The sequence below is a fragment of the Lissotriton helveticus genome, chromosome 12, assembly GCF_964261635.1.
Source record: "Lissotriton helveticus chromosome 12, aLisHel1.1, whole genome shotgun sequence".
Lineage (NCBI taxonomy): Eukaryota > Metazoa > Chordata > Amphibia > Caudata > Salamandridae > Lissotriton > Lissotriton helveticus.
The window spans coordinates 313,325,730-313,343,991 of NC_136073.1; the positions used below are offsets into that span (position 1 = coordinate 313,325,730).

The 18,262-nt window shown below is 43.3% G+C and overlaps 1 protein-coding gene across 5 annotated transcripts in view; it reads left to right on the top strand.

Moving 5' to 3' along the window:
* LOC144798733 (uncharacterized) overlaps window positions 1-18,262 on the top strand; it is a 784,842-nt gene that overhangs the window by 183,296 nt on the left and 583,284 nt on the right. For all 5 annotated transcript variants that reach the window (XM_078669743.1, XM_078669744.1, XM_078669747.1 and 2 more), the window contains 2 exons: window positions 4,017-4,127; window positions 6,322-6,432. In XM_078669743.1, coding sequence (XP_078525869.1) covers window positions 4,017-4,127; window positions 6,322-6,432 — 222 coding nt within the window. The remainder of the gene's footprint in view (window positions 1-4,016; window positions 4,128-6,321; window positions 6,433-18,262) is intronic.

The following is an 18,262-nucleotide window of genomic DNA, read 5'->3' on the forward strand; positions in this document are numbered from 1 at the left end:
TAGGTGAAATTTACCCTGCGCCATTTGCTTTCATAAGAGAGCCTAACCCAACAAGCACATATAGAACAATTGTAATCCACCCTTCTAGAAATGAACATGCCCTAATGATACCAGTGTCAGCAAAAGTGCCACGATTTTACTGTAAATTCAAGCATTTTTTATCTTAGAAACCCAGCCCCTACCCCCCACTCACCCCCAGACCACCCTCCCAACCCATGACCACCCTGACCCCACCCCCCTGAAACCCCCCCTATCCTACCACCCCCTGTGTAAGGCAACAGGACCTAGGTCCTTGTGATGGAAGGGCTGATTTAGCACGATCTACCCCGGTGTCATCACCAAGCTATTAATAACAGTGGGGGATAGGGCAGAGGGGGAAAAAAGAAGAAAAGAAAAAGAATACAGAACCCAGACTCTTCCCCAACAAATGGTCAGTACCCCCTCTTAAAGACCCTTAAGTTCCTGAAGAAAAAAAAGGACATCAGAGAACAAAGCTTTGAAGCCTAAAGTGAATTAAAAAACTCCTTAGCCTGAACTTCAGAGACAAAAAATCTGGTCTGTCCCTGATAGATAATTTTAAGTTTAGAAGGGAAGAGCAGAAATACTTGAGGTCCCTTTGACTGGAAAGGTGTTATTAACTGACGGAGCTGCCACCTCCGCTCAACAGTAGCAGGACAAAAATCAGGCCTGACAAAAAACTCACATCCTTTGCCAGGCCGCCTCCGATCTGACCTGGCCAAGTCATAAATCTTTTCCCTGACAAGAAAGTTACTCAAGCATATTAAGATAGCGCGAGGCTTTTTGGCCAAGCCTTTGCTTCTGCTTGAATGGAAAGCGATGTGCCCGCTGGACTTCAAGTTGCCAGTCCCACTGTTTAACCTCAGGGAATGCTTCGGTGAACAATTCGACCATGAACTGCCTGGTATCCGACCCTTCAATCCCTTCCGGAACTCCCAGAACTCTCAGGTTGTTCCTCGGTGCTCTGTTTTCAAGATCTGTGAGTTTCCACTGGATGTCGTTTTAATAAGGGCCGTAATGCCTCTCTGAGTGGCCATGTCATCTTCTAGGGAGGAGATCCTCTCTTCCGCCTCCCCAATTCTGGAGCGAATATCAGAGCATGTTTTTGCTACTCTACGGATAAAGTTTTGCACCCTACGGCACGCACCCTGAGTACGGACACTTTCTTGCCGGGTCTCTTCGCGGTGAGCCATAATGGTTGGTAGATTACCGCAAGTGTCATCGCGCCTGGGGGTGGATGGGAGGGATTGGTCCCATTCCCACTCCCTGCGTCAGTAGTATTACTCTCCAGACCCGACTGCATGGAAAATGAATAGTCCCAGACTAGTGAACCTGTATTCGGGCAGGATGCTGAAGGCCCCTGGTCTCTGGCTGCTTTCCGGACTGTACGAAGCTCATATGGGGAAGCTTCTGAGTTTAATGCCTTGCTAGTTCGCCAATCACCCAGCTCGCTGTCATCATCAGCCCAGTCTTTTTCCAGACCACCATCACCCTCGGATGACCCGGTATGATCAGATAGAGAATAAAATGTATAGCCTTCTATGTCTCCATTTGAATTTAACATAGCATTCTGTGGGGCCACTTGGGATGCCTCGCCTGAAGTAGTCTTATTTTGCTGTGGCTGCTCCAGAGCCCTTTGGTCAGGGGGAATTCCTGTAGTTCCGATAGGTTCCATTAAGACTACAGCTCCCAAAGTTCTGCTGAGCTGAGCCGGATGGTCTGCATTGTTAGAGGGGGCTCCGGATTTATCATCAGTACTGTTCACCCGGCTTCTGGCTCCCCAGCCTTACTTATAGGGTCCCCCTTACTGCCATCTGATAATATTGGCCCATAAGGAGAGGAAGAAAGAGCGGCATCCGCCTTACTGGTGATAGAGGCTGCCGAGAGCTTTGGAGATACAAATGCAGGCTGACCTCGTTTGTTCTTAATGGGTTGCTGCGGCGTCTTATTCTTGTTAGCCTGTGGTTTGAACATAACCGGGAGGGTCTGTCTGGACTTCACAGTCGCTGGGGCCATCGTCTCTACAGGAGCCTGTCGGCTGCCCCCTGCGTCCTCATACGTTCCCACCCCTGATACCTGCACTGCTGGGAACTGCTCCGCCATGCCGGCTAATTTAGAAGAGCCAGCCCCCTGGGTTGTCGAGGAGCGTCCTGCGGTGACGGAGACAGGATTCTTCCCCTGAGCATTAGGCGGCATACTTGGGCGTGAAGAACGAAACAGCTGAGACGCAGAGCCGCAGCCAGAACAGCAGACGGAGAAGCGCGTTGAGGGGAGAGAATCCAACTGTTAAGTCGATTCCTAGACACAAGGGGCCACCACAGCATAGCGATTCTTCCCTTTTATTTTTAAAATAAAGTTGCTGAAGTTTGTAGAATCGGTTTGCTGAAATCCCGTCTAATTTCAGTCTTCTGGAGCCATAGCACATCTTAGATCGGCGAGTTGACAGGGAGAGAGCGCTTCAACCAGCTTACTCGGCCGAGTGACCTGCCGCCATCTTGCCAACAGCAAGTAAACTAATCAGCTTCCTGTGAGTTAGATATTCTTAGATACAATTGAATGGTTAAACCTGTACTGTTGGACACTTTTTTGTAGGGAAAGCTATGAAGGCTTTCTCTTTTCAATGGCTATTCAATGAAGCAATCTCTATAACTAGGTGAATGTGTCTTTCTATAGGTTTACGCTATTACTATTGTAACTAGCTAAAGGCAGCGAGCTCAATTTGCACTTTGAATCAATATAATTAGATGTGTAAGAGAGTAATGTGACACTCAATTAGATTCAAAGACTTTATTGCGATCTCTGCGATCATAAAAGTACACCATAAAAAAGACAATAACAAACACATAATACAAATAAAATATATCACCCTAAATAAACAATCACAATCTGTCTACAATCTTGATGTTATTAACAAATCAAAGTGCGCTAGTATTTGTGCAGGAGGGAAGTTGCATAGTAGCAGCATAATTATACGATTGCATTATTGTTTATAAAAACAAACTTCATGAATATTCTTTAAAACAGAAAAACCAATTGCATATGTTGCAACTTCTTTTAAAAAGGAATTTAAAATGTTAAAAAAAAATTGTGTGTTACATCTTAGGTACCATTGCATTGTCACTTTCAGAAGAAAACTTGGCACGCCTTATCCTTAAGGCCATTAGAAACTTTGCTATGCAAAAAACAATCATGCGTATCGTGTTGGTCTTCATTATTATATATGTCTCCTTATATCTCCTCACTCCCAAATTTCTACAAAGGGGAGCTATCCATTTAAGTCGAGATCGGGAGTAAAGGAGGCAAAAAAATAAAACATGATCAGGAGTCTCAGCAGTCCCTCAACAACAGGGACAACACTCTTCTTCACCACGCTCCCCTTCTCTACTCCAATTTCTTCTAAAGTGGTTTAGAGGAAGACATCCATACCTAATCTGTAAATATAGTTTTCTCGCTAGAGGGGGTTCAATTTCATCCAATGTGGGCTCAAAATGAACAGATTGTTTACAATTCATAAAATCAATTGAAAGTGACCCCTTACAATTCAATATCAGGTAATTTTCAATAATACCCCAATACATCGTTTTAAAGTTTGATTTATTTATCTGAATGAAACATACTTAGCATACAATTTAACACAATGATTGAAAGTAGTTGAAAATGCAAATGGCTCTTGCTGCTTTTAACTGTTCATGATTGGAAAGATGTAAACTAATATACATTCCCAGCTATTTTTTAGGATGTTTTGGGAGTGTGAAAAGAAATCAGGGGAATGGTCTACCTGCTCAAAGCTCCTTGGTATTGATATACACATCGCCTTTTTTGACATTTATTGCTTAAATGTAGGGTGTACACACATCTCCAAAGAGCGATCAATTATTTTTCAACTACCCATGCATTAGTGGGAAACATATCTTTTGGTGGATATTAATGTACCCTTGTGTGATTCATTAGGGATGAGTGCACACAAATCTCATTACTTGCTTCTACTCATTTTGCAGGTGTGTGATACCGTGGTGGGTACAGTTACTTTGCTGGACTCTGACAGTGCTGACAGCCTATCAGACGATCTGGATTCCAGGCATGAACAGGGGACAAACAGTGTGACAGAGGTATGGAAACTCCTGACAAGTTTAAAGAAAATCATCTGTGTGTGCAGTATAAATGAGTCAGCAGGTAGGATTGTCTTATGCACAGAGAAACCTTATCCAAAGAAAGAACAATATACGAGTGTAGAAAGAGGAGACTCGAGTGTTCTAAGATCTAGGGCCAAGGTTTCAGACACAACAACTATCCACCAGGTTACAAAGATCCTACAGAAGCATTATGCGGATGGCAGAGATTTCTTACAGAATCATGCATATGACAGTAAACATATCCTCCAGGTTGCACAGATCTCATTGGCAAGGACCCTCAGAGCAGAGATCTTGCAGACCAAGGTGACAACGGCACACTTAGACGATGGGCTATAGGGTTCTTACAGATTCAGATATCTGGCCATAAAACTATCCTTCAGTTTACTCAGCTTACAGGATTAGGAGTGTGGCAGTAAACCTATGGTTCAGGTTACTACTCTACAATGCTACATGATCTTCTGTGGGGTAGATTTTCTTTAATGTAAAGCAAGGTTTCAAGACTATCATGCGATACTATTATAATTGAGAAGCTTTTGAAGGTTTTTCCTTTTTTTTCAAATCAAACCCCTCTCTAAGAATAGGCGAATACAGCAGTCCTTCGATATACATCACAAAGGCAGTTCATTTTGAACTGTCATCAACACCTCCATGATCTCCACTGGCTCCCCATTGAAAGAAGAATAACCTTCAAGCTCCTCGCGCACGCATGCAAGGCCTTCCACAACATCGGACCAGCATACCTAAACAACCTCCTCTCCTTCCACGCACACAAAAGAAACCTCAGATCAGCCCACTTCTCTCTAGCCACCATCCCACACATCTACAAGACCAGAACGGGTGGAAAGTCCTTCTGCTACCTCGCAGCCAAGACCTGGAATGACCTCCCCCTCCACCTCCGGCAAAGCCCTACACTGCTGCAGTTCAGAAAGGACTTCAGACCTGGCTCTTCATATGACCCCAGAACCTAACGGTGGCACCCCCCTGCCCCTCCTAGCACCTTGAGACCCTCACGGGTGAGTAGCTGTGATTTACAAACCCCTGATTGATGGATTGATTATCCTTTAATGCATAAAAGAGCAAATTAATGCAAACAGCAGTTGTCTTACACATTGGTTGATTACAAATCAAACTGTAATATTATTATGCTTCACTGAGATGTCCATGACTGAAAAAGGCATACAAAAAAATACACACAAGTGTGGTCTTTCAAAGTTTTTCTATAGAAACATAATGTGATTGACCATAATGTATAATGTGTACCTGCTCAAGGCTTGTTTACTCTGATAAAAAAACATTAGCAGCCTTTGTTGACATTTAGGGCTGGATACAGCAGGGACAAAACATCCTTGAGAAAGCTTCTATAAGAAAGAAGATATGTTTAAGTTCAAGCAATACTGACAGAAACATCCATAGAAAAAAATACTACAAAAGAAAATTAAGGTGTTGTCCATTAGGAAAAAAATTGCTTTCACGAGGGACATATTCACATGGATTCGAGAGATTTCAGCTTTAGCGCACATGAGATATTGTTTCTTTATAAAAGAGACATGCAGAGGTAAAGGTGAGTGATTCAACAAATGACATATTGAACATTACTGTACATGTAACACACTCACACAGCGGAGCCAGAATGCATAGGTTGTCTTATAAAGCTTATTTCACACTCAGGACATTCTGTGGACAGGCAGCATGAAGCTTCTGGTCTTCCTACCTGGCAAATGAAAGGAGGAGGAATGGCAATGGTCATGACTTACAACATCACTGCACTGCAGCCAGTGAACGTTTGAAATTGAAGCTAATACATTGCTCTATTTTTTAGAGAAAGGTGCATTATTGTGTGCTGGGTTTCCTTCAAAGTGATTTCCTTAACTTAGTTTGACTGTTCTTCAACACCACCATTTTATACATAAAATGTACTTCTCTCCTCTCCTTCATTTGCCTGTTCCAAACCATGAGGTTTAATGCTTGCAGATGATTGCCTTATTGTAAAACCAATATGCCCCACATTGTCAACTGTTCTTATCAAAATCTCTGTACGTGATGCCTTATTTTTCAGCTGACAATCCAGGAGGCAGCAGGACATCCTGTGATGGATTTTAAACTTCCTTGTGCGATTTGCTGATCATGGGCACAGGGGAACCTCATCACTCTATTTCACATTTTTCTGCAGGTGTGTGCCCCCATAGAGAGTGAACTTACTTTGCTGGACCTTTACAGCACCAACATCCTGTGCGATATTCTAGACACCGGTCCTGAAGAGGGGACGAACAATGGGAAAGAGGTAGGGTAACTTTTGACTAGTTTATAGAAAAAAATATGAAAACGGAGTATGATGGGATGAAAAGAGGTAACTGCCATTGCACAAATTATCTTTAACTAAATAAACAAATATGTGAGTGCAGACCGGGGCAATCTGAGAGGACTCAAGTCTCAGACGAAGGACCCATAGACGTTAACTATTGATCAGGTAGGATATGTCTTACAGAAGCTGACTGTGGACAGCCAAACTGTCCTTCAGGTTACCCATATCATACAGTGTCAGGTATTTGACGGCAAACCTGATCCGGTTACACAGATCTTCACAGAACTAGCGTCTTAGAGTAGAACTATTGCTGAGGTGACATAGAAAATGTAGGCCGATGCCAATGCCAGAAGAGCAATCTACTAAGTGACAGGGATCATATGGACTCAGGCATCTGCAGTAAACAGAATCCTTGCCTTAGACAAAGCTGTGCTAAGTTTTAGATTAAGATTACTAACTTGGAAATCTAGTCAGCCTTCTGTGAGTTTTTTTATTCTAGTTATACCCAAAGGACTAATAGCTATAGGGTGGATGTATTAAGAAATCCTGCAACGCAATGCAGCAAGGCAAGCTTGAATAGGAGAGAGATGAAAAGAGATCTTCAGTTGTCTCCCTGCACTGGTGCACTTGAGGCTGCCTAGCACCAATGCAGGTGCCCTTCCACCATAGTGCAAGGGCCCCTGCATTAAAAGCAGGATTGTTATTGTGCAGGAAGGCACACCTTTCTGCACAAAAACACTCCAAAGAGGCATGTTCCTCATTCTATGTTTGATGCAGAATGCATCAAACATAGAAAGAGGAAATAACGAGGGGAGAACATTGTTTTTTATCCTTGTTACGTCTCTCTTTGGTAGGCACCGGGCCGGACTGGCTACCGGGCTCTCTTTGGTAGGCACAGGGCCGGACTGGCTACCGGGCAGTTTGGAATGCTGCTGAGCTGGGAGGTGATTTCGTTCATGGAGACCTGCATGTGCTAAACGAAATTCGTTTTGCATAAATTATTTCGAAGCACATGCAGGTCTCCATGAACGAAATCAGCCCCACCGCAGTGAAATCAGCCCCCAGCTCGGCAGCATTCCAAACTGCCTGGTAGCCAGTCCGGCCCTGGGTAGGCATACCAATTGTAGGCAATTCCAGGTTTATAAACCTTATCATATGTGGAATTGCGAGAAATCCTTGGGCGGATGCATGAGAAGGCCTATGCTCCACCTATGAAATACCTACCACTAAAAAATGTAATGCAATGATGTGCAAGCTGCTGCATTGTGTTAAATGTCTTTACAAAGCCATGCAAATCAAAGCTTGCATGGCCTTGTAAATAAAAAATAAGCCTTTGTAATGGCCTGGGCTGCAATAAGGCTAAGTAAATCGGCCTCTAAATTCTGGCACCCTATTGTGGATTAAAGGTTTTGAAGTGTGTAACTTGTGAAGAGAATTGAAGCAGTCTCTACAATCAGTGCAAGCAGTGTGGCGTGCCGGAATTCCGCCGATTGCAGAACTCAGCGGAATCTTGCTGAGTTTTTACATAACTTCATGGAATTCCGCACAGTAAAACTCCACAAAGTCTGCCCACCCCTAATTTTGAACTGATATAATTCATTGTGTAATAGACTTAAATATTTAGATATAGCAGACCTTTTTTACATATTGATTAACTGCAATTCAAAATTCAACAGGACCATGTAGTTTTCAGTTCTTATGACTCGAAATATATAAATCCATAAAAACTAACCTGCACGTATTTTTTCACAGTAGTTAGTTTACAGAAAACAATGTTTGACCTGGGGTCATGGCTATTATCCACAAACTCGACACACCTTCGTACTGTTATAGAATAGCAGCCTTTTTTAAAATGTATTCCTGGATGTAATGTGGAGAAAATTTGGTTGAAACAAATTACATTTTAGCAGCAATAAAAAGTGTTACAATGAACGTGATTGTAAATAACCTGTTAAAAGCAGGTTACATGAGGGTAATTCAAATCTGGGATCAAGAGTATTAGCAGCATGGGTGGTTTAGATAACATTCCTGATTAAGAGAAACATTAAAATGAAGGGAGTATTTTCAATTATTGATGCAGTGCACATTTCAATCACACCAAAGAGGTAGTGCCCATGGGGCAACTCAAAACCTTTAATTCACCCTCAGTACGTTTACAAAGCAGGCATAAGCAGGTCTGTGGTCATAGGAATTAGGGGTCCCTTAAAGGTGGAGACAAGGGCTACACTCAGTTTTGGTTATGAAATAAAATATCATTGTATGCTCCTGTTCAGGAAAGTGAATTTTGGGATCTTGGAAAGTTGGAGCCAATACTTACCTCCACTCGTGTGAATTAGTTGCATGTCTACTGGTTGGTCTTCTGGGCTTCCTATGTGGTTATTTCACAAAATTGAGTTCATGTTTCTTTCAAAACCCCTTTTTATACCAAGTCTACATTTTGTGATTGTGACACATTATATTAATATAAGAAAATGATGTACTTATTTGGGGATTGTTTGTATGGCACATCTCCATGGGTCGTCTATTCTTTTAACCACCTATCCATTAGCAAGCAACATATCCTCTGATGGATATTACATTTCCCTTGTGTGATGGTTTGGGCACAGGTACTGGCAAGTCTCATCACTTTGCTCCTTATGCTTTTTGGAGGTGAATGGTCCTGTCGAGAGGACACTTACCTCAATGGTCATTGACAATATTGACAGAGTATCAGAGAATGCAGACACTGGAAATTACAAAGGAACAACTAATAACAAGCATTTGCAATGCAATAGGTCCCACATTTGCGAGAGTTCTTATCTTATCTTATCTTAAGGGGGTCTTCTATAGCGCTCTGACACCATAAGTTTCCTGGCGCTGGTTGGATGCTGAGAGGTGTAAGAGCGGGGGTCTAGCCAAACTGTGTGAAGAGGCTGGTTTTCAGGAGTTTTCTGAATTCCAGAAGAGAGTCGGAAGATTTAAGCGGGAGGGACAGTGGGTTCCAAAGATTGGGAGCCAAGTGAGCGAAACTACGGCCGCCGAATTTTTTAAGCTTGATTGGGGGGGGGCAACTAAGAGCTGACGATGAGAGGACCGTAGGTTGCGTGCCGGACAATAGAGAGTGACCAGGGATTTAAGGAAGGCGGGGGAAATCCCAGACACTGCTTTGAATGTCAGGCAGCCGATCTTGAACGCAGCCCTCTGTTCAACCGGCAGCCAATGGAGTTTACGAAGTAATGGTTTCGCAGACTTAGTGTATATGTAACAAGGACCCCCTGTATTCAATAAGAATCAGATTCCTAGACCAGGGAAAAAACAGTAATTGATATGTAACAATCTAGGCAATCATATAAAACAGACCAATGTCAAGAATATTAGTAACAAGGAAATTAAGCTACAACAATATTATAAAGTTCCAGGGTTTTATTGATAATTAAACAGAAAATCATATTTCAAAACATAAAATATATTCAAGTTAAAAAATTCTACAATAGGAGAATTGACATAATAATAAGGACATTTTGCATATTAAAACATTCTTTTTGTAAAAAACGAGGAGTGGCAAATTGGTACTCTACGCGCGTTTCGGCGACCAGCGCCTTCTTCTGGAGCAGCCACGAATGATTATGATTAAGATTTTTTGGTGTGTAGACCAATGGCTTGAGTTAAAACAGAGCCGGCGTTGATATCCTTTTTTTTAAAGGTTTATACTAGGATGTCCGACTGAATTCTTAATTTCTGTCTTTGTAGATTGATGTTATTTGATCGTCGATGTTAGGTTTTCTGATAAATAAAAAGATTATGAAGTTACTCCCGCCGTCCGGAACCTTTAGATTTATTTGGGTCAACGAAAGATATCTTAACTTGACTTAGCAACGACAGAAATCCACCTGATATGGGGATCTTTTTAGAAGAGAACTTCCTTTGCACTTGTACGTTTTACTCCGATTTTGGCAATGATGCGGTATTTAAAATAACTCCCTGTCCAAAAAGATTTGACAGAGCTCTAAACTTCCGGCAGCGGGATAACGGGGTTTCTTCAATCCAGGCGATGATGGTTTCGCAGACTGCCACTTCGGGATTTTATAAGCCAGTCTAGCACAATTTGGAGCCTGTGGAGGAGGAATTTGGGTAGGCCATGGTACAGAGAGTTTGAGAAATCCAGGCGGGAGAGCACCAGGGCAATCAAGACTTGTATCAAAACTTAAGGTGTAAGGAGGTGAGAGACTTTCCTGATTTTTCTTAGCCGGAACATACATGATGACACGACAGCACCCACCTGAGGCTTGAGGGAGAGCTCCGTGTCAATGATGACCCCAAGACTCTTTGCTGACTTGACCGGAGCAGGCGGGGAGCCAAGCTCCACCGGCCAGAACTGTGGACCCCAGTAAGTGGGGCTGTTGCCCGGGAGAATTAGCTCTGTTTTCCCCGGGTTCAGCTTAAGCTGGTTAAAATTCATCCATTGCTGGATGTGTAACATAACCGATTGACAGTCGAGAGCTGCATTGGGAGTGTTGAGGGGAAAGATAATTTGCAGATCGGCTGCATAGTTGAAGACGGTGATGTCCCACCTCTTCAAGGAGTGGATGAGCGGTTGGAGATAAAGAATAAAAAGCAGAGGGGACAGGGAGGATCCCTGGGGCACTCCGCAGGTGGATGGTTCCTTAGCGGCCGTGAAAGGGCCTAAACGGACCGCCTGGGTTCTGCCCGACAAGAAGTATTTAAGCCAGGCAGACGCCAGGCCCGAATGCCGGCCTGCTCGACACGGTGTAGAAGGATGTTATGGTCCACCGTGTCGAACGCCGCCGACAGATCCAATAGGACGAGCGCCTGAGGTGCCCCTTTATCGGCATTACCCCTTAGTGAATTCATGACTGCCAGGATCACAGCCTCGGTGGAGTGGGCTGGTCTAAAACCGGCTTGATTGGGTTTGAGGTAGTTGGGACACTCGATAAATTGAGAGAGGCAACTGGTGACGTGTGCCTCCAAGAGTTTGGATAGGTAGGGCAAAAGGGAAATAGGCCGATAGTTGGCAAGGTCCTCCGGGTCGGCTCCAGGTTTTTTCAGCAGGGGCACCAAAACAGCCTCCTTAAAGGAGTTGGGTACCGTGCCCGTCTCAAGGGAGGTGTTTAACAGAGGCAAAATGCAGTCCGACAGAGCCAGGCAAATGTCTTGAAAAACAGAGGGGGGACAACAATCATTGGGCGAGCCAGATTTGACTCGGGCAACGAGTTTGGCCAGGGTGGTAGAATCAAGGACGAGGAGGTGTGATAATGAGAGTGGGTTTCCAAGGGAGGAAGCTAATATGGCAGCAGGAGAGGCAGGAGGAATAGTATTCTTAATCTTAATAATTTTTTCGATGAAGAAACTGTTTAAGGCGTTGCAGGACTCTTGGGTGGGGGCCTGAGAAGGGAGGGTTCTGGCGTCAGATGTGAGCTCACTCATGACTTTAAAAATCTCCTTGGACTTGTTAGGGGCAATGAGGATCCTTTCAGAGATATGTAAGGATTTTGCTGCTATAATTGCACTTTTGTATTTTTTCCGTGCAGCGATGTATAACTCTCTGTCGGTGGGCGAGTAATTACGTCTCCACCTGCGTTCCATCTGGCACAGTTCAAGTTGCTGAGTTTTCAGGGTGGTGTTAAACCACCTGTGTGACTTGCTGTGCCGGGAGCGAGGGAATCTGGAGAAGGGGGCGAAATGATCGCTGGCTTTGGTAATCCAGCTGGAGAAATCCTCCTCCAGTGTATGGACAGTCGCAACACTGCGCAGCGGGGGGCGAATCTCAGCCAAGAATGAGAGAAAACCTTGAGAATCAAGGGCGCACCATTTACGAGCGACCTCAACTACCAGAGGAGGAACCTTTACACACCCCCTGACCGTGATCACAGTGTCGATCATATGATGGTCCAACCAGATAGAGGGAGTGATCACGGGACAGGAGAGCGTGAGGTTGTGGGTCCAGATATGATCTAAAATATGGCCCCTGATATGGGTGGGAGAAGTAACAAGTTGGATCATGTTAAGGCTAGAAAGGACTTCAAACAGCTCGGCCGCATGGGGGTCAGCGTCGCTATCATTGTACCAGTAGTTAAAGTTGCCAAGGATAGCAACTCGGGCAGATGAGGTGATCAGGTTGGCTAGCTGTTCGGTGAAAGCAACGGGAAACAGAGGCATAGAATGGGGGGGTGATAAAGAACAATAAGGGTAAGAGCTCCCTCTCCAGTTTCCAGGCTGATGATGAGATTGTCCACATCAGCGAGGATAAAAGAAGACGTGGAGAGGAATTTGAACTCCTTTTGTATGACAGCTGCCACCCCTCCACCAGCCCGACCAGAGGGTCGGTTCATATTGAGCATGTAGTAGTCGGGGGGCAAGGCTGCCAGGATGTCAGGGAGAGAATCATCAGTCAGCCAGGTCTCGGTAATTAAAAGGATATCGGGGCTTTCATTGGTGAGGAGAAGGAAGAGATCAGCCTGGTGTTTTACAAATGAGCGTGTGTTTAGGTATAATACACGGAGGCGTGTTTCGGTAGTACTGTGGCAGGCTGAGGGCTTGCAGCTAGAACGTGGGAAAGATGCTTTACGTGCAATGCCGAGTGATGAGACATGATCTAGGCTTGCCGGAGATAATACGCAATGTGCAGATTGAAGATTCCTGAGGGCAGAGGGAGAGTAGGTAAGAGGAGTGACAGCATCCCTGGCCCCTAGGCCCGTCCGGCTGCGGACGGGCGCAGACGGGCAGGACTCTGGCACGACTCCAGCGCGGATCCGGCGCGGCCGCTGATCGTGTCCGCTGCGCGGAGCCATGCCCGCCTCCTTTTAAGCGCGACTAGAGCGCGTCAGAGCACCAGAACCCACCCAATATGTCTGCCGTAAATAAGTACCCGGGACCGACTCGTCAGCGTCTATGCTCGGCTGCGAGTGGCCCTGCGAGCAGGGAGATGAGGGGAAGACTAAAAAGCTTATTAAATCAAGCAATTGTAATTGTACAATGAGGGAATTAAAATACAGAAATCACGATAAACACAGGAACAGAACCTCCCGGCTACCGCCTCAGGAGGGATACAGACAACCAACTAATCAGGCGACGGGCTCTGAGATTCTCCTTTTAAGTGCGACTAGAGCGCGTCAGAGCACCAGAACCCACCCAATATGTCTGCCGTAACTAAGTACCCGGGACCGACTCGTCAGCGTCTATGCTCGGCTGCGAGTGGCCCAGCGAGCAGGGAGGTGAGGGGAAGACTAAAAAGCTTATTAAATCAAGCAATTGTAATTGTACAATGAGGTAATTAAAATACAGAAATCACGATAAACACAGGAACAGAACCTCCCGGCTTCCGCCTCAGGAGGGATACAGACAACCAACTAATCAGGCGACGGGCTCTGAGATTCTCCTTTTAAGCGCGACTAGAGCGCGTCAGAGCACCAGAACCCACCCAATATGTCTGCCGTAACTAAGTACCCGGGACCGACTCGTCAGCGTCTATGCTCGGCTGCGAGTGGCCCAGCGAGCAGGGAGGTGAGGGGAAAACTAAAAAGCTTATTAAATCAAGCAATTGTAATTGTACAATGAGGTAATTAAAATACAGAAATCACGATAAACACAGGAACAGAACCTCCCAGCTTCCGCCTCAGGAGGGATACAGACAACCAACTAGTTAGCGCTATTGCCTTTGGAAATGACAATATCTTTTATTTATGTGTTTTGGTTTGGAGTGTAGTGGATGTATGTAGTGCGTAGTGGAATTATGTGAGTTGTATTGGAATTGTTAGATGTGGAATTGTGTGGGGTGGAATTTTGTGGTGTGGTGAATATACAAGGGTGGGAGTTGCACAGAATAGAAATGAAGATAGAGATGGATAGGTCGTTTTGCACTATTGGTGAATGAACTCGAGACAGAGGAGCAGAAACAGTGTGTGAGAAAGAGAGAAAAAAGAGGATAGCAGGCCACAGACGCTTAAAGAAGGAGGACCTGTGTATGCAGAAGACACCCTAAGAAGAAGAGAAGAGCATGGGTTTGAGGGATGGAAACCTTGAAAAGGCATGGGAAAGTAACTGTGCTTAGCATGTGTGAGCAGTCAGTATAGGGAGTGTCTCGCTTGTAATCCCTTTTAAGTGTTTATCTGGAGCTATTAGCTCTGCCAAAGTGTTAAAGTTATGTTGTAGAGCACTGAGTACAACGTTTTAATACACGGAGTAAAGCTAGTTCTGCATGTTTGACAAATGGGGTGCACTGAGCGCAGCATGATTGACACATAGCCAATGGCACTAGCCTTTTTAAACCTTGTGAGTGTGTAGCCATGCAGTATATTCTTTGCCTTCATTCCATTAAATTGCACAGTAATAACATGTCTACATTTATTAAGTGTTATAATTTGAAGTTCCCACTTGTGATATGGTTTGTGAATAATGCATGCAAAACAAAGGAAAGCTACGCTAACTTCAAACCCTAGTTAAGAAGGTAAGAACACTTGAATACAGATAGACCAAAAAGTAAATTTTTATCACTGAAAACAGCCAAGAGTGAGTCTGAAAACAAGTTGTGGATGCAGAAAACACTATTCCAACTTGCTAGATAATAAAGGAATTATAATTCATTTTATTTCCATTTAAAGCATATTATTTTTCACTGTGATTATAATAACAAAAGGAACACAGCCAAAAGGTTACTTCCATATATACATTTTTAAAAGTAACTAGCATCTCTTCAATTTGTAACTAAGGTATAAAGTGACAGTGAACAAGTTGTGGCTGATAAAAACAATGTACTGTGTACTCTAGTTCTGAGATAAAGAAACCCTTTCAAGCTGTTAAACTTTTTGCCGCGCCCTACTCACTTCGCATCTAAAGTAGGTGTGAGCGCATTTTAAATAAAGGAAACCTAGAGCCTTCCTTTAAAATAATTCAGATATTTTAACCATCTGAAGCACCACCCCTCCCCCCACCACGGAACAGGACAACACCAAATAGCAGACAAAAAGGGGTCGATTTTCAAACATTTTGTGCTGCATCACAAAAGTGTTTTTTGCAAACTTACTTTCCAGCGCAAAACTTGTTTCGCGTTGGAAAGTACCCTACATGTAACGCAAAGCAGCAAAGCAGCCCGAAGCATTGCTTTCAGTTACTTAGCGCCACGGGGGGCGTTACATGTTTTGTGCATGGGCGTTCCCATCCAACCACCCATGCCTTTTGATTCAAAATCCTATCTAGAAACAATTGTAGATAGGGTTTAGCACCAAAACCTAACGACCTCTGAAAGGAGGCATTAAGAGGAGAAATTTATTCATTTCTCCTTTCTTTTCCTACTTTGCATGTGTGCTGCACTGTGCAGCATACATACAAAATGGGAACAATCTTTGAACTTGTCTAGGCATAGTATTTTGTACAGGAAGGATACCCCTCCTGTACAAACCATATGCTAGTCTGAGGCACGCACTTTAGCACTACAGTGCTAAGGTGTGTGCTTGGCGCATAGCAGCTGAAATCAGCGTCGGGGCTAGGGAGAGGGTAGGAGAGAGTCATATCTCTGTAGATATGGCGCTCTCCTGCTGCTCAGTGTGCGTAACAAGAACCGTTGGAGGTGAAATTAGCAACTTTATTAGCGCAATGAGTTTACATTAATAAAGCGATTAATTTTAACCTGCAGCTTCATTTAATAAAACAAGCTAAACGTATTTAGCAGTTTACCAACACACACGAAATAATAAATCAGTCTTTTCCTAGGTGAAGTTTATTATTTTTAAAGAACAGGGTGCCAGGAACCAACACTGAAAGCATATAACTTAAAACTTAAAGATGGACTAATATGGAGTAACAGCTCAGTAGAGTAATACATAGGAAATAGAGGTAAACAGGTACCACTGCCTATATCAGCACGGGTAATATATACATATATATTTTTTAAATAGTGACTTATTTATAAGTTCACAAAAATCACCTTTTAGGGTTTTTGGATATGTTTTCAAATTTGACCACATGGCGCCTAGCCCGTTCAACAAGAAACTACGCCATAAAGCGGGGTTGCACACATCTCGTGAATAAAGCATATTTTTCACATCAAAGTGAAAACAAAGAATTGTTTTATAATATGGCTGGCTCTTTTCTTGTGAAATGTTCTTATTCTACGTTATAAAAGTTAGTAACGTCTCGACCGTAAATGGTCTGTAAACAGTGTAAATTAGCCAATATATATTTAACTAACCCCGAAACAGAAAACTGTTTGAAACATTTAAATATAGGTGCCATGTGCTTTACTTTATAAAAACACTCCGTTTTCAAACCTGTTAACTATCCAAGGAACAACCACATGCATAAACATCCATTTGCATAACGGTAAAGCATAGTATTTGCATTTGAAAATTCGAAAAAAGGTTTGAATTATTTAAAGCAAGTTAAACATAGTTGTGTATTTTCGGGGTTGTATACTAAAAAAAACACAAACTGCACAGTTGCAAACGAACAAAAGCCCAGTTATTGAGAAGTATCTCTACAATATAAACTTTGAGTTAAACTGTTACATTTGTATATTTTTGCAATGTATACTATGGATTCTTTATATTAAGTAACTTCTAAAAAACAGGATTGTGTTTGAAATACTAATTTGAACGTTATTCCTTTGTTGCAAATGAAAAAGTTAAATCCCGGGTAGTGAGAAACCATGGTTGGACGAACTTGCCGCAACATTAAACACAACGGTGTATTAGCACCACGCTCATCCACCAGTTTAGTGGCATGTAAATCAAACATTTGCAATGCAATAGATCTTGCATTACTGAAAGTTTGAGCTATTAGCATTGCTAATAATCATGCAACGCCAATAGCTCAAACTTTTTCCAATGCGAGACCTATTGCATTGCAATTGATTGCTTTTGTATTTATTTACTTTTGAAGAAATCGCATCACCTGCACTTTAGATTAAGATGTTGAAAACTAAAGTGCGGGTGGCAAATTTAACTGATTCCAGCTCATGTCCCAGTTCTAAGTTACAAAAGCGGGAGGCATGCTTATATGTCTTCCAATGCACAATTTGTGTATAGTAATTTCACGAATTAAAGTTAACACACGATTCTCTGCATAAAAATTGCATTTAATTTATACTCCTTGTAACTCTTTGTGTTTTGTATGTCAGCAAGCTCTGTCCTAAGTCATTCTGTGACCCTCAGTTTAAAAATTGTACTCCTACTCCTATGTTTCTTCCGTATTGGGGTGTCTTTCATAGATTCACATGCCTGAATCATTTCCCGTCGTCGGAGTGGGAGTCCCACGGTACATGAAAAAGCAATATTATGCAATAATATCCTTAGAAAAACTTGGTAATAACCAACCAAGTAGCCCAAGCTACCATAGAAAAAACTTCCCCACTCATGATTATCCTAGTCATTTTGTATAGTCCAAACTGCAGCCAATCAGGCAACAGCACCCACCTGAAAGTCCTCCCCAGAGGCTCAGGCTCTCAGATTTTCTACCGCACGTTGTGTGATGGGAGTCTCCCTGAGCTCTGCTCAGTTATTTCTTAAACATTTCTACATTCTGCAAATATTTTTACTTTTCTTCAAAGAAGTCTTTATTTTCAACTCTGCTTCGCCTGTGGAAGCTTTGCTCTTTTTCTAAGGACCCTCACGATACTCCTGTCTTTTTTTTCTGAACTCAGGTGAGGAGTCGCAGGTTCTGTGGAACCCTTTTCTCAAAGGACCTTTGAGAACAGAGAGGCCCGTCTCCTTCTGTGGCTACAGGAGTTGTAGACTTTCTGACACCCCTGTCTCTGACATGGAGAGTGTTTGTTCTAGACGTGCTAAGTCCTCTCTAAGCGTGGGTGTGGAACTGAGAT